The sequence below is a fragment of the Sus scrofa genome, chromosome 4 (assembly GCF_000003025.6).
Source record: "Sus scrofa isolate TJ Tabasco breed Duroc chromosome 4, Sscrofa11.1, whole genome shotgun sequence".
NCBI lineage: Eukaryota > Metazoa > Chordata > Mammalia > Artiodactyla > Suidae > Sus > Sus scrofa.
This window is the reverse complement of record NC_010446.5, coordinates 45,525,366-45,542,041: the sequence shown is the minus strand read 5'-3', so window position 1 is coordinate 45,542,041 and position 16,676 is coordinate 45,525,366. Positions and strand designations below refer to the sequence as shown.

Below are 16,676 nucleotides of genomic sequence, written 5' to 3'. Positions count from 1 at the left end.
AAAGTTGTAGAACCTAGTAATGTTCTCAAGAAAACTCTAGCTATTAAATATATACAATTTAAGAAGCACATTTCATATCAGTTCCCTCTGTCTGTGCAGTGAAAATGAAATTGTGTCAAATATTAACCCCTCTAGAAATATTGGGAAATTACATCATCCTTTGTCTTCTTAGGTGGCCATGTTTGTGCTACAACTGGGCAGTGCCACGTTCCTGCTTACTGAGCCTGTGATCAGTGCAATGACAACTGGGGCTGCCACCCACGTTGTGACTTCACAAGTCAAATATCTCTTGGGAATAAAAATGCCATATATATCTGGACCACTTGGATTCTTTTACGTGAGTCTTCCATGTCTTTGCTCATATATCTTGTGCATGTATGTTTCACAAAGTACAATTTAATTAATTGTAATCCTGAGATTTTTCTATATTAAAGCAACTTGGGCTTAAATAAAATCTTTTAGGATTTTTAAATGTTATTGAGTGCAAGAAACTAGTTTATTGAGCGAAACCTACTAATTTGGGAAGTAATTCTTTTTAAGAAATAATTAAATGTAATTTAGGGACATAGTTAGAAACAAATAACTTGAATTTTTTGACCACTTATGTGGCCCAGTTTAGCAATACACCCTACCACATTCTTCCAGTATTGTGAACTCTGTAATAGATGAAATCAGAGGTCTGGTCAAAATTGGAACCTGGAGACCCAACAGCAGACAATCGGTTATTAAAAGTCACTTGAACCTGAGAATGGAACATCTGTCTGGTTTCAATGTATTATCCATAACATCCTTGATCTCTTTCTGGAGCTGATCCAAAACCTGTTACTGCTCAAGAAGTCACATCCTATTGGCACTAAATAAGAAAATAATGTTTTGTTAATGAAGTTGAGGGCAACCAAACTTCATTTTATTTAATTTGATTTATAGAGGAGGAAAGTTTACTTTTCCTTCTACCCTTGAGGAGTTGGGAGCCCTGTAGCAAAAGACAAATTAATAAGAGAAAAACAACCCCAAATCTATTAGCATGTATATTTCATATACACATGGAAGAAACTCAGGGATAAGTAACTCAAAAGAAGTGGCTAGATATTGAACTTAAATACCATCTTCAGTTAAAATAAAGATATAAAAGTGTGGGGGAAGCAAGTTATGAGAATGTGATCATGAAAAGTATAGTAAACATGGGTGGGTGACAATCTCCATTGTGATTTACAGTCATCTTTTTCTTCCTGGTGGTGAGAGGAAGACACCCTTGCAAAAAGAGATTTCCTTTATAAAAATAAATTTCCCTTACAAAAGGATAATTAATACTGTTTTCAGAGCTTCCCTGTGTCTGCTGTTTCTCAAAATAATAAGCTAAGAATAATTTTTATACCAAAGAGACATACTTTGGAGTGGCATATGCTGGTCTCCTACAGTGTAATGCTATATATTAAATAACATTAAGGTTTTATAATGAGAGTATTCCTATTCTTAATTTTCTTACTCTTAAGAAATGGCTGAATAGTAGCTCAAGCTTTGGAAGTTCAATAACTTATTCATCTAATTCCTGTTATTGAGGTGATTAATGGTGTTTCACCTCGATGAAGTTTTATTTGTATGTTGTTGTTTGCATCCCTGATGACTTCACTAAAATAAATTCCTGTATCTATTGAGATGATCATGTGGTTTTTGACTTTTATTTTGTTAATGTAGTGTATGACAGTTGATTTGTGTATGTTGAACCATCCCTGTGAACCTAGGATGAATCTCACTTAGTTGTGATGTATGATATTTTTTATACGTTGTTGGCTTAAGTTGGCTAAAATTTTGTTGACAATTTTTGCATCTATATTCATCAAAGATATTGGCTTATATTTTGGACTTCCCGAGTGGCTCACAACAAAGATACTGGCCTATATGATATCACTTATATGTGGAATCTAATATATGGCACAAATGAACCGATCTATAGAAAAGAGACAAACTCATGGGCATGGAGAACAGACTTGTGGTTCCCTTCAGAAGGGAGTGGGATGGACTAGGAGTTTGGCGTTAGTAAATGCAAAACCATTGCATTCGGAGTGGATAAGCAATGAGATCCTGCCGTATAGTACAGGGAACTATATTTAATCACTTGTGATGGAACATGATGGAGAGTAATGTGAGAAAAAGAGAAAAAAGGTCACTTTGCTGTACAGAAGAATTTGACAGGACATTGTAAATCAACTATAATAAAAAATTTAAAAAGATAAATTCTTAGTTATGGAATCACTAGATCAAAAGTGAGTAATATTTTTGTCAGAAAAGTATCAAATAATTTATTCTTATCATTGTCAATTCTATTACCATTTTAAAAATTTGCCATTTTGATATATAAAAATAATATAACTCATCTGTTTAAATGTGGGTTTATCTGATTAGTTGGTTAAGGAGTTAATAACAATAGTAATAGGCAACATGGAGCTGGAAGTTGGTTCTGAATTTTTGTTATTTAAGTAATATCATACCCAGCTATTGATTCATCATGAGAAAGCTTAAACTAAAACAAGAACACTTCAGCTACTGGAAATGGAAGCAACTTAATTCCAAGCTCCAGATAAAACAAAAGCTGACCAAAGTAGCTGTAAATTATCAGGTGACTGGCTGAGTTAAGACTTTTCGTGATGCCAGGTGTGCACCAATGGAACCAGATCAGTACTGGATTCTGTCTTGACCTCTGTGGCTGGGAACAACATGCTTGTCTGTACAAGTGCAGTGTAAAGAAATGCGTGCAGTTTACAAATCAGCCACTTCAGTCACATTCATGTTACGCAAATAATCATTCTTTCTTTCACTAGTTGTGTTAAAAAAAAAAAAAGCTGGGTTATCTGATATGGGAATGACATTTGGTCTTTCAGCCTGTTTCTCTGATGTCAATATGCATAAGAAGCTACATAGAAGTGCTTTGTGTATGATTTTTTTTAATTTTGTTTTCCTGGAAGATAAATTGCAAGCTACTTTTTCTTTGCCTTGTAGGTCGGACACTGTTTTTTGGGGGAGGGATCTTTTGTAAGTTTTCATACTGAAGTGGAATCAGATTTAGAAATATTTTTAGATGGTTGACTGAATTCACATTACTGGGTAGAAGTTGCTGTGCTTTATAGAGATGGAAAACAAAGAAAAGTTGTCCTTACTTTTCTTTTTTTCTTTTTTTTGCTTTTTAGGGCTGCACCTATGGCACATGGAAATTCCCATGCTAGGAGTCGAATTGGAGCTACTGCTCCTGGCCCATGCCACAGCCATAGCAATGCCAGATCTGCAACACACACATCATCATTGCAGCGATGAATCCCCAACCCACCGAGCAAGGCCAGAGATGAACTTGTATCTCCATGGATACCACTCAGATTCATCACTACTGAGCAACAACAGGAACACCTCGCCTTGCTTTTCAACATCACAAAGCCCTGTACTGTTTGGTTCCTGGATTGGAATGGTGTGTTGGTTCTTTGCCAAGGTTTCAAAATTAATGCTGATATTGCAAAGTCAAAAATTGCAATCTGAGCATTAGATTAAGAAATAATTTTGCATCATGCATAGGTTACACTGGGGCATTTGCAAGGTGTGTTTTGGTATAGCTAGGCTGAAAAAGAATCTGATGATGATAGTGTAAATCTGAACTTTCCCCTGGGTCATTTATGTGGGAAGTGAAAGAGGAGAGCTGAAGGCAGCATAGAGACAGAACAAGACAAAGTAAAGGCAGCTCCCTTCCCTCTTTGGTAACCACAAGTTTGTTTTCTATGTTTGTAAATAAGTTCATTTGTGTCATTTTATAAGATTCCAAAGACTAATATCCACTATCATGTGATATTTGTCTTTCTTCGTACTTTTTGAGTGGTAAAAAGACTTCTCTCTTTTCTACATCTGAAATGCAGAGCACATGCTACCAACTCCAGTAGGCACAGGTGTTTAGGCCACCCTTCCTCTTCTTGCTGAAAACCATTAACCAGTTTCCTCGTGTGAGGTGTTCTCCTAGAAGTTTTAAACTCTACTAAAGCTTTCTGCTGGTCTTTTGAGTGTCTTCCCCAGCATTTCTGGGATCTTCATATGCAAAGGGAGCTGCTGGAATACTATCATGCCTGACCTTCCCTATATTTCTAAAAAAAAAAGTGAATAGAATTAGGTCTAATACATCTTTTTATTTAGTCTTCCTAAATTCCTTTACATATAATGTTTTACTTTTCCCTTTGTTCTTCAAATTTTGTCTCTAAATTCATATACTTTGAATAAAAATTTCTTTTAAAATTATGGATATTTCATAATGCATTCAAAGTATTGCACATTCTTTTTAAAAAAGTTTTATTATTAATTTAAAGTGTTGTGATAATTTCTGCTATACAAGTGATTCAGTTATATGTGTACACACATCCATTCTTTTTCAGATTCTTTTCCCATATATATTATCACAGAATATTCTGTGCACATTCTTCTTCTGTTATATATTGGGTAAATATTAGTTTTTTTCTCAGTGAAATTTTAGCTCTAGTGATTTTATTATAGCCCATGCAATCAGGTAGACAATTTTTCTGTCTTCTTTTTTTCCCTAGAAAGAGGCAACAGAGAAAGGAACTTTAGAATCAGAGATGCCCAAATTCAGACTAAATAATCAAATATCTTTATGTGACCTGCTCTATAAAGTGGTTATAATAATATGATAACTGAGAAAAAAGAATGTATACATGTATGTGTAACTGGGTCACCTTACTGTAAAGTAGAAAATTGACAGAACACTGTAAACCAGCTTTAATGGAAAAAATAAAAATCATTATAAATAAAAAATATGTATTGGGATTCTTTCCCCAAATGAAATGCCTAGAACATAATAAGTGTTCATTTAATAGAAGTGATCATCTTTGTACTACTAATGAATAGTTGGATATAACAAATTAAAGAGTTTTTAAACAAGTACTGTGTAAGTAATACATACTAATGCTTTTCCTCTCTAGAGGACTTAATCAATTAAATCTAAATAATAAAACAAAGTTATATCTCTTTTTACAAAGTATAAATAAAGATGTATAAATAAGTATAAATATGTTTTACAAAGTATAAATAAAGATGATTCCAAAATTTATAAAACTTTAAAAAATAAATGTAAGGATTAGTCACCAGAAATAAAGAAATGCTATGTTTTTTAGATTATTTTAAAATATGTCCATCTATTCAGCTCAGTTGCTCCTCCCAGCAGTTATACAACTCATTTAATAAATTATAAACAGTTCTGAAATAAATTTAAAAATAAGCAGAAGCAATAATATTACAAGTCACTTCTGTCTTGGGACCCTGGCTCACTAGTTAAATAATTATTTTTTTGCTTTTTGGAGTTGAACCTACTGCATATGGAAGTTCCCAGGCTAGGGGTTGAATCAGAGCTGCAGCTGTTTGCCTGTGATGCCACAGTCATAGCCACACAGGATCTGAGCCACGTTTGGAACATACACCATAGCTAAAGGCAACACCAGATCCTTAACCCACTGAGTGAGGACAGGAATGGAACCTCATCCTCATGGACACTAGTTGGGTCCTTAACCCGCTGAGCCACAAAGTGAACTCCAAATCATTTTATCCCTTGTTCTTAAATTAATTTTTTTCTATTTTGTTATATTAACTAGCTTTTTTTTTAAGATGCCATATATAAGTGGTATCATACAGTATTTGTCTTTCTCTGACTTATTTCACTTAGTACAATATCCTCAAAGTCAATCCATGTTGTTGCAAATGGCAAATTTTTGTTATTTTTTATGGCTGAGTAGTATTCCACGGTATCACATCTTCTTTTATCCATTCAACCTAAATTGGTGAACACGTAGGTTGCTTTCATATCTTGGCTATTTAAACTGTGCTTCTGTGAAATTGAAGTAGGTGTATCTTTTCAAATTAGTATTTTCATTTTTTTTTTTTGGATAAATACCCAGGATTAGAATTGCTGGGTCATATGGTAGCTATATTTTTAGTTTTTTGAGAAACCTACATACTATTTTTCATTATGGCTGCATCAATTTACATTCCCACCAACAGTGTATAAGGGTTCCTTTTTGAGAGATTTTTTTTAAAAAGAAAAAAAAAAAGCTTGAAATTTATTGTAATACTCATTAGATGGCAAATTCTCTGATTGATAAAACCAAAATTTAGAGAAAAAGTCTAACTACGAGAATTTTTGAGGCCTAAAAGCTGCTGGAGAGGGCAGCCAGAGAGAAGGAAGATAGCAGGTCAAGACCAAATAAAGCTTTTATCTAACTGACATTTTTGACTGATAGTTGCTTCCCCACACAGATAAGAGGGAAAAGGCTAATTCTTTTCCACAATTAAAAACTGGTATTTGGAGTTCCCTTCATGGTGCAGTGGTTAATGAATCCGATGAGGAACCATGAGGTTGTGGGTTCGGTCCCTGGCCTTGCTCAGTAGATTAAGGATCTGGCCTTGACATGAGCTGTGGTGTAGGTTGCAGACGCAGCTCATATCCTGCATTGCTGTGGCTCTGGCATAGACCAGCAGCAGCTACAGCTCCAATTAGACCTCTAGCCTGGGAACCTCCATATGCCGTGAGAGCAGCCCTAGAAAAGGCAAAAAGACCAAAAAACAAAAAAAAGGGTATTTAACATTGAGAAATGATGATGTATCTTTTTATTAGAAAGGATGTTTTCTTCAAAAGGCACAATAAAACTTACAAAAATTCCTAGTTCATATTAGCACATGTGGGTTTCTTTGAGATGGTGCCAGTGTCTCAGCCTGTAGCAGCCTATGATAAATTTGGCAAAGCTATTTTCACTGGCATGGCTTTATATGAGTACTCTTCTAAATAATTATGTCTAGTGATATACATTAAACCCAAGAGCACAAGGCAAGTTTGGCAATATATTCAACTACCTTTTGCAGAAGTTTTTCTTTCCTTCTTTAAAATTGAGTTTCAGAACTCTAAAGAAATTTCATTACCACTCACATCCCTAAAGTACCAGCACAGCACTTTTCTAGTTTGGACAGCCCTGAAGGCTATGAAGTAGGAACCAAGAATGTTAATAAAATGGGATAGAAACGTCAGAAGGAAGTCAGAGCCAATGAAACATTTTCTTTTATAGAGAATGAGATCACAATTAAATAAGTGCAAATAAGGTTTCTATGTGGAGAACATATCCACTCTGAAGGCATAGGTCCTCTGAGATTTCTGAATCAAGAACATGCTTTAGTGGTTTATGAAAGCCCACATTTTCTCCGCATTTATTTTGACATTTCTATTGTGAATTGTAGGGACATTCAATACACCCTAAAAAATGGACAGAATAAATTGAAGGGGAGAAAAAAGGAATGTTCATCTGCAGCTGGAATCAATCAGTGATACAGGGGATAGAAAATGTGGAGGGTTTAATTTGGATACAGAACAATTATATGGGAATTTGTAATAAAGGTTATTTTAATATTCTAAATCAGAGGGCAAATATTTTAGCAACTCAATTATCATGGGCCAAGCTCTCTGTCCCCCACAATTCACTGAAAAATGCATCACCACAAAATCCAGTTGCTGAAGTAACTCAAATTCAACTTGGTTTTCTAAACAAGGGATGGCTGGATGCCACTTGGGCCTTGGCATGCTTGGTTGTAAGTTTAGTCCAAGTGAATTTTGTGCACCCATGTTGACTCTAGCAAGTTAGCTTACTGCACTTCCCCTTGATCCCATTTTGGTTGGAGACTTAATTTATCCCTTAAAGTAAAGAAAAATTTCAGTGTGAGAAGTAGTTATTGCTCAGAAATTTGCATATAATGATGTAAAAATAATAGAATGTAATTTTTTCTTCCTTTTGGGGCTGTGTCTGTACTCATGAGCCCAACAGACTTGGATTGAACTTTAAATTTAATAGAAGTCTTGTTTTTCTGGTTGTGTGTGCTACTTTGGAATGTAAAAGGATTAGGGGAGCTTGGTCTTAACAGTACTCATTCTAAAATGTTTAATGGTATAATGATATGTAGGCAAAGTTTATAGGAGACATATCTTTACATATCATTATATTATAAATGTGAGAGAACTTGCATCAGTATCAATTTTTGAATTATCAGAGATGTTATTAGCAGTCCCTAAGCAGGAATATAGATCTGCTTAGAGGCAGAATTCAAATATAATCAAGTTGAAAGCAAGTTGGGGCAGGGAAATTGTATGCGGGGGCAGGGAAAGTGTATGCCTGGGCAATTGCGGTCCTATTTAAAGTCTCCAAGGATGTGAAAGCTATCTTAAAAACAAAAGGCCGGGCCCACAGCAGACTTTATCTCCTCACCTGCAAAGTGAGTGAGTTGAACTAAACATGAGGTTTCAAAATGAGAAATATTCAACAGAATAATCTGCATTTGAATGGGAAAAGATCAGTACACATCCTTGATTCAAGAATCACTATGATGGATTTACTCAACAAATATTACTTAATTACTTCATAGGCATTGAGCCTGTAGTTGAGAAATAACATCCTTGTTCCCACGGAGTTTTACTGAAATGCTGAGGAGGGATGTGAAGTAGGATGGGAGGAGACAAACAAATTAGTGAAGAGTATAATCTCAGTGTTAATGAAGGAAACTGGTCAGTGTGATCGAAGGCAGTTTGTATGATAGAGTGAAAGAGAAGTGATAATGCTCACCCTGCAGTAACTGGGAAATTAAATGAGTCACGCATACAAGATGGCTAGCCGAGTGCCCATAAATATTAAGTCCTCCACTCTTCTAGGAAATGATGAAGTTTAAACAACCGCCACCACTTTTTCCACCACAGTCTGCCCTCCTGCCATATGTTTGTGGTAGGAACAGTTTAAAAATTCCTTTCCGTTTGAGGTGAAAAGAAGGAATTAGGATGAATATACTGTGTAGATACAAGTAGAATTTTACCAAACTGTGAGAACAGTCATGGTCCCTGTTCTCACAGTTTTTTTATAATCAAGTTGGGAGGCTTTATTGCTTCCCTTGGATTGATGTGATTCTGCTGCTGATGTTAAATAGACCAAGGCTGAGTGTGGGAAAAGAACTTGTTTGTCTGAAAAGCAGTCAGATGCCATCAAATCCCACCAACAACCAAAATCAAAGAATCCATCCTCCATGATAGTCTCCCCTTCAAAGCGGTGGCATCTTCCCTCCATATATCCCAAGTGGAAAAGGAAACATCAGGGAAATTTGGGAAAATCATTTGCTGGACTGAAAGAAGAGAATATTGTGTGACGTACTGGTAAAATGGTGAATGTGTTAGTCTAGGGTTCAGAGAATCTGTGTCACAGTCTTGACTCTGTCACTCACAAGCCAGGTCACCTAAGATAAGTTACTAATCTGTGGAGCCTTGGTTTAGACATCTATAGAATGAGTACATTCAACTGGTTGATTTCTAAGGCCTTTCTAGCTCTGACAAATGTCTTCTAGGTATTGCCTTCAGAGTTCCTGTTATGGCTCAGAAGAAACAAATCTGATTAGTATCCATGAGGATGCAGGTTTGATCCCTGGCCTCGCTCAGTGGACTAAGGATCCAGCATTGCTGTGACTCTGGTGTAGGCCAACAGCTACAGCTCTGATTCGACCCCTATGAAGGCATGGGAACCTCCATATGCCACGAATGTGGTCCTAAAAAGACAAAATAAATAAATGAATAAATAAATATTGCCTTCATTAGGCATTGTAGTTGAAATTCTTAGCATAGCTATCCATATTGCCTATTTATCTGTGATGGATGCTTAATCAGTTGGTATCTTAATGGTACTACTTATTTAGCCACTGTTTCTAAAAGCTTTCTTTTTAGTTTCATTTTGTGTTTTAAAAATATTTCTACCTTGGTTAACTTGAAGAAGAAGGAATGTACTAGAGTATATGGGGAATTTCAAAGGCAAAAGCTCTGAGTCCCTTCATCCTCTGTATTGCTAGGATTGCCATGACAAACTGCTCTAGATTGGGTGGCTTAAGAAACAGAAATTTATTTTCTCAGTTCTGAAGGCTGAAAGTCAAAGATCAAAGTGCCAGCAGGAGGGTTTCCTCTGAGGCCTTTCTGCTTGGCTTCTAGGTAACCATCCTCGTGCCTCTTTACATGGTAGGCCCTGTGCATGCGCGTCCCTGGTGTCTCCCTGTATGTTTTAATTTCTTCTTTTTGTAAAGATACCAGTCAGATCGGATTAGGGCTCACCCTAATGGCTCTCGTTTTAACTTAATTACACCTTTAAGAAAAAGTATCCTCTCTAAAGAAATGTATAAAAAGTAATATATGTATATGATAGAAAGGCTATTTTCATTCCTTGAAATATCTTACAATGGATTTGTTTATACACATTGATTTTTTCATTTTATATCATTATAAAAATAGTCAGTTTAAAGAATTATTAACGGTATAGTCTCAAAAAGAGCTAGATTCCTATTCTATTAAAGAGATTGGTCAGTTCTGGTGTAATAGTTGACTTATTTATCTGTACCCATGTAAACCATCTTTGGTTCTCTGAGGTCTGGGAAGTGAATGATGATCTTCAACAGGAATTTTTACCTACTGAAGTGCAGTGTGTGATAGCATACTCAAATGACTGGATTTATACTAGAAATGAGAAATGTCAAAGTGTGTTTAGGATGCCTAGACCTACATTAAGTGAGCATATGTAAATGTGTGCATGTGTGTGTTCACGTCCCTATCCCTGTCTCTGTTTCCATATGCCACCCATCTACAAGCCAGCTTTAGCTGTGACTTCTCCACGTGGGTCCACATGATAGTCATTAGGATGACTCCCCATCAACCAACTTTTCTATTGTGTTCTTCATGCTGTTGTAACAAGCCCCTGCCCACTCCCATGTTCTTCTGGAGCGTCTTGTGAGACATACTTTGCTCTACAAATTGTAGTTTAATACAGACAGTTTAATAAAAACCCTGGGGGCATTTCTCATTCCTTTCATTCTGGGGTGGTCATTTTTATTACTAAAAACACATGTTCTCAAAATGCACATGACAGCAAATTTGGTATGGCTTGGGAATTTTTCATATTTCTCCCCTTTCTTATATAGACACTGTCATGGCATACTTTTTCTTTTTACTTTTTTTTAATATTACTAATTTTATTTATTAATTTTTAAATTGTAATCAATTATTATTTCTGCAGTACATTTTTTTCTGCTGTACAACATGGTGACCCAGTTACATATACATGTATACATTCTTTTTTCTCACATCATCATGCTCCATCATAAGTGACTACTTTTATCAGTATAGTATTGGTACACCAAGTAATAGTATGTAACAAGTTCTTTAATTCTATTATCTAGTAATTTTGATTAAGAAAAACCAAAAGCAGCCCAATTATACTAGTACCCATTGTTCTAACCCTTAGCCAGAAAAGACAATTTTAAGGCTGGCTGCTGCTTCACATAGGTTGCAAATAACTATTTCCTACTTTTTCATAGATAAAAGCCCCTGACCTTCAAGGAAGATTTAGGGGGAAAATTTTAAATCCCTTCCTTTCTTAAGAAAATTAAAAAAAAAACTATAAGAAAGAAAAAGTCAGTATTGATATATATATGCTGCTTGAGTGAAAAGGCATATGAAAACAGACAGCATATACACATTAAATTTCCTAAAAATATGGAGTAAAATGATAAATATTTGGATAAGCTCTAAGTTTGTATGAAGAAGTTAGATTTGTTATCTGCAAAAAGTGAAGTGCCCTATGATATATTATACAGAAATAATTTAATGCCTTTTCACAAGAATATAACTCAAGCCTTATGAAAGCCTCATATTCCATGAAGGCATCTAAAATGCCAATTCATGGAACAGGCTTTTTCCTTCTTCCCCTATCCATTTATATGGTAGTTTTCATGGATTTCCAGCAGAATGCCACAGACAAAGGCCAAGAGGTTATCAAGGACTTCATCCCTGTTCTGCTGGAATTAGGTCTGGAGGATGGTCGTCTTTTCCTGGGTATCCTTCTCCACTTTGGTGCTGCAGCTACTGTGGGATCCCAGAGCCGCAGCTTCCATGGCCTTGAACTCCTTCTCCCACTGCAGGCAGTACTGTTCAATTTTAGCCTGGGCTTCTTCTTTGGCCTACTTCAGCCTTCGGTTATTTCGCTTGCGGGCCTCGGACACCTTCTTGGCAGCTGGCTTCTCTGCCTGGAGCAGCTGCTGGATGCCCTGTGACTGACTAGCCATGGCAGCAGCAACTATGAGGCACTAGGGAGTGGCCTCAGTCCTGGCATACTTTCAATACCATGGATAAAACAGAAGAAATAATCCTCTAAATGTTTTAAAATGTTTGGATTTGTTGTTGTTGTTGTTGTTCTTGACAAATCTGAGTGGTATTCTCAATTTTATTTGGAAGTATGATAAATCATCAGAAAGCTATGTATTTGGACAAAGTTTTCTTGACATCCCTCTAACCTTATCCCCTATGGAATATATTTCATTGAGTAGCATTTTGGATTTTTGTCCTGGGCCTTGAGAGCATAGCTATGAAAAGTAGAACCTGCTTCCTAACTTGCTCCAGGAATTCTGTGAAAACCTATTATCCATAACAGAGAGAGACAGAGAGGAAAAATGTCTGCACCTCAGATAACCACAATACTGTGGTATCTGGTTTTCTTTCCAGGTAGTGTGGAACAAAATAGAATGCTGTGAAAAAGGTAACAAATAAAGCTATCTGACCCCAATTATTCCTTAATGTGTCTGATTACACAACCAGTTTTTTTTTTTTTTCTAAACTCTGTGTACAGAGGAGATTCTGAATTTTACATTACCCTGATCCCTTTCACCCAACAAGGCTGCATTTTAAACTGAGTATGGTGCCTTTGTTTAAAAGAGTTACAGAGCTGATGATAATGTTCACTATATAGAATCCATGTTCGGAAAGCCTGATGCACCTTATCTATACCAAATATGCATCTGATCCCTGAGGAAAACTTACTGAGCAGAATTTTACAAGATGATAAGGAACATAATCTATATAAGTTATTTTGATCCATTGTCTTATAGTATTTTAACCTAGTTATTTAGTTGTGGTCAAATTATCTTTGAGGTGCTAAAAGAGAGGACAAAGAATGTCAACAAGTTTAGCTACTGCAACAATAGCCTGTGTGCTAAAGTAAAAACTAGTTTTTATCACTTGAAACTAGACTTAATAAATTTGCTGTGGATAAATAGAAATGAGTTTATAAAAATCAGATGTTCCAAGAGATGGAGGACTTAAGGGACATTTTGAAGATAAGCATTTAAGGCCTATTTAAGATCTTTTAAAATTACACAAATGATATATCTTTGGAAAAGAAAATTTGAAAGATACAGATAAACACAAACATCCCTTTACCCAGATCTGTTAACTTCCAGATATAGCCATAGGTATTTAAAGTATGTGTATACATTTGATTCTGGGGTTTGAGGAAGAGTAGGGTTCAGGGGAATCTGTGGTTCCTTCACTGCTCTTAATCATGACTTTGCATGGAGCTAATGAGTTTTAGCATCTCTGCCCACTGAAGCGTCTGAGAAGGAACTGGAAGTGTAGTAGTATCCTTACATAGGGCAGAGAAAACATCAAGTTTGATGTCAGAATCAAGGGCAAAGCAATTTTGTACTAGTGTAAATGGATTATAGCTTGCACCTAAATGCCCTTCTACATCCCACCATTCCATTTCCCACCCCTTCAGCTATATTTTGCAAAACATCACTGAGTTCATCTGTGGGCCAGATTTTGATTTTGGGTGACCCTGAATTTTGTTTTTATTTTTCCTCATTACTATAGATTTATGCATATGTCTTTGAAAACATCAAATCTGTGAGACTGGAAGCACTGCTCTTATCCTTGCTGAGCATCGTGGTGCTCGTTCTGGTTAAAGAGCTGAATGAACAGTTTAAAAGAAAAATTAAAATTGTCCTTCCTGTTGACTTAGTTTTGGTAAGTTTGAAATCAGCATATAGCATTCTGCCCTGCAACTCTTGCAGTTGTGGGTAACCTGCAGAGGCTATGTTGTCTACAGTAACCCACAGCTGTTTCTGTCTCTCATTAAAGCAGGGCTAATTTGCGTGGCTATACACTAATGTAAAAACAGGAAATATTTTGAGTCAATAATTTAAAAAAGGAGGCACACGTGTTTTCAGTTTTCACAACATTTCTCATATGCTTGTATTTTTTTTTAGCTATATAAAAGAACATATAGACTAAGATTTTAAATAAGAGACATTTATAAGGATGAGTCTCAAAAGATACCTGGCATGATTCTCCTTAAAGCAAAAAAAATTGATACCACATCTTACTGATATGGCATCTGTATGATGCATAGAAATATTATCAATTGACAAATGTCCTAATTGGTAGATTTATTAACATTTTTTTACTGACCTAATTTTGCTTTTACTGAAAGGAAACTCATGATTTTCACTGACCAGGGCTGATTCTTTTAAGAAATTTTGTTGTTGTCATAGTTGGCAAAGCAATAAATTGTACTTTGCTCCTAAGGCTTATGGAATTAATAAATGCATTTTGAAATTTTAAGAGGCTCAATTGAGAACTCTTAACTAAACAAAGCCTTATATTGAAAGTGAAATGTTAAGACAACCACAGTCTACTAACTAACTTATTGTTAATTAGCTTTAGTTTTTAATGGTCTTTAGGTTATAAATGTATATGACAAGTTGTATCCAAATAATTTCACCTAGGGAAATATCCCTTCCTACTGTTGAAATAGTGTAGGTTTATATAGATGTACAAGGCTAGCATATTGAAAACTGTCTCTGAGGTATATGAATTGTTTCTGCATAATAGATATCCATATCTATATATAGATAGATATAACGTGATTTATATAATATGTGTTTGTGTTTGAACTTGAACTTGTTTTATTCAATACTGAATAAAAGTTACTTATTCAGTGCAAAAATAGTGAAAATTGCCCTTACCAAAAAATAAAAGGTAGTCCTTCTTCTTCTTTTTTTTTAAGGGCCGCACCTGCAGCATATGGAAATTGCCAGGCTAGGGGTTAGGACTGCACCAGAGCCACAGCAACACAGGATTTGAGGCATATCTGTGACCTATACCACAGCTCATGGCAATGCCAGATACTTAACACACTGAGTGAGGCCAGGGATTGAACCTGCATCCTCATGGATACTTGTCAGGTTCATTAACCACTGAGCCATAATGGAAACTCCAAAAGGGATATGGAGTGTTTCCCTGATATTTGCAAGACCCAAGGCAAAAGTACTAATGTGGGCCCAAATACTTAAGAGTTATAGATCAAAAATGTTAAATAAAACAGGTTCCGTTTTCCCTAGATTGACTAAAACACCTTAGTGATAACCTTGAAAGGCAGGTTGAAATGGAGAATTCTCTTGTTCCTTTGAGTTCTGCCAGAATGTGGCAGTAAGGGGAAAGCTGGTCCCTGGGCCTGACTTGTCTTGTCCTACTCCAGCACTATCCCACCTACAAAAGGATTCATATGTATATATGTGAATACCCTTGTCCCAGTGTCCAAGCTCCAAACACATCCCCACTTTTCTACCAACATAACTGTCCTTTGGCCTTCCCTTGTGTCACATTGGAAGGATGTATTCTGGAAGTGGATTTGGAGCCATTTGGGCAGGAAATTATAGATTCTTAAGGGTTCAGGGTGTGGTCCAGAAATAAGGGCACAGGTTTGAGTTGGGTACCAAACTCATTTTGTGGGGAGAGTTACTGTTGGATGAGGGCCAGATTATAACCCTCTAATGCCCTGGGCTTGTCTGAGCCTGGGTCTCCTCTCCCAAGGCTAGGGGCAGTGCCAGCATAATACACATATAGTATTGAAATAATATTGAAGTGGGACTAATCTTTTTGACTGATAAAGGAAGCTTAATTATGTGACAGAAATACAATGAGGAAGTAAGACACCTTCTGAAAGACCAGGGTAGTGACTTAGGTTACATAATTTTAATATTGGCCATGTATACTGAACAACACAAATTCTTTCATTTTCAAAGAGGATCTAGCATCTTCTGGCTATAGTATTTTACCTTTTATAGCTCACAGTTTTTTTTCTGACTGATTAAAAAATGTGTCATGAAAATTGTTAACAATTAAAATTTATTGGGGTGCCTATTGTGGCTCAACAGTAAGGAACCTGACTAGTATCCATGAGGACGCAGGTTTGACATGGGTGGTTTAGGTACCTGACATTGCGTGAGCTGCGGTATAGGTCATAGATGCGGCTCAGATCTTTCGTTGCTGTGTCTGTGGGCTAGACAGTGACTATAGCTCTGATTCGACCCCTCGCCTGGGAACTTCCATATGCTGTGGCTGTGGCCCTGAGAAGGCAAATATATATATATATATATATATATATATATATATATATATATATATATAGAGAGAGAGAGAGAGAGAGAGAGAGAGAGAGAGAGAGACTTAGAAATTTTTGAATACATTAATACTTCTGAAAATTCTAACTACTGCTGTCTAGAAAATAATATTATATAATAATACTCATAAATTTTAACAGTTTTGTTGCCTTAAAAAATCCTCAAAGGCTCTTTTGCCTTTTAAGTCTATTTGATGTTTAAAAAAATCTATAAATTCAGTTAAATATCATCACAGAGAACAGAAATCACAGGAAAAAATCCATTCAAAATAGGATTATTGGGCACTAATTGTTAGCTATTCCTTATTTTGCTAGTGTTATTTTGTCATATCTTTTTTCTGACCA

At 35.9% G+C, this 16,676-nt stretch overlaps 1 protein-coding gene and 1 pseudogene across 7 annotated transcripts in view; one reads left to right on the top strand and one right to left on the bottom strand.

Annotated features, from left to right (window-relative positions):
* Nucleotides 1-16,676, top strand: part of SLC26A7 (solute carrier family 26 member 7) — a 226,706-nt gene that overhangs the window by 95,459 nt on the left and 114,571 nt on the right. For 6 of the 7 annotated variants that reach the window (XM_021089127.1, XM_021089125.1, XM_021089126.1 and 3 more), the window contains exons 5-6: nucleotides 173-337; nucleotides 13,742-13,894. In XM_021089127.1, coding sequence (XP_020944786.1) covers nucleotides 173-337; nucleotides 13,742-13,894 — 318 coding nt within the window. The remainder of the gene's footprint in view (nucleotides 1-172; nucleotides 338-13,741; nucleotides 13,895-16,676) is intronic. The other variant, XM_021089128.1, reaches the window with a different exon arrangement.
* LOC110260260 lies at nucleotides 9,551-13,732 on the bottom strand (annotated as a pseudogene).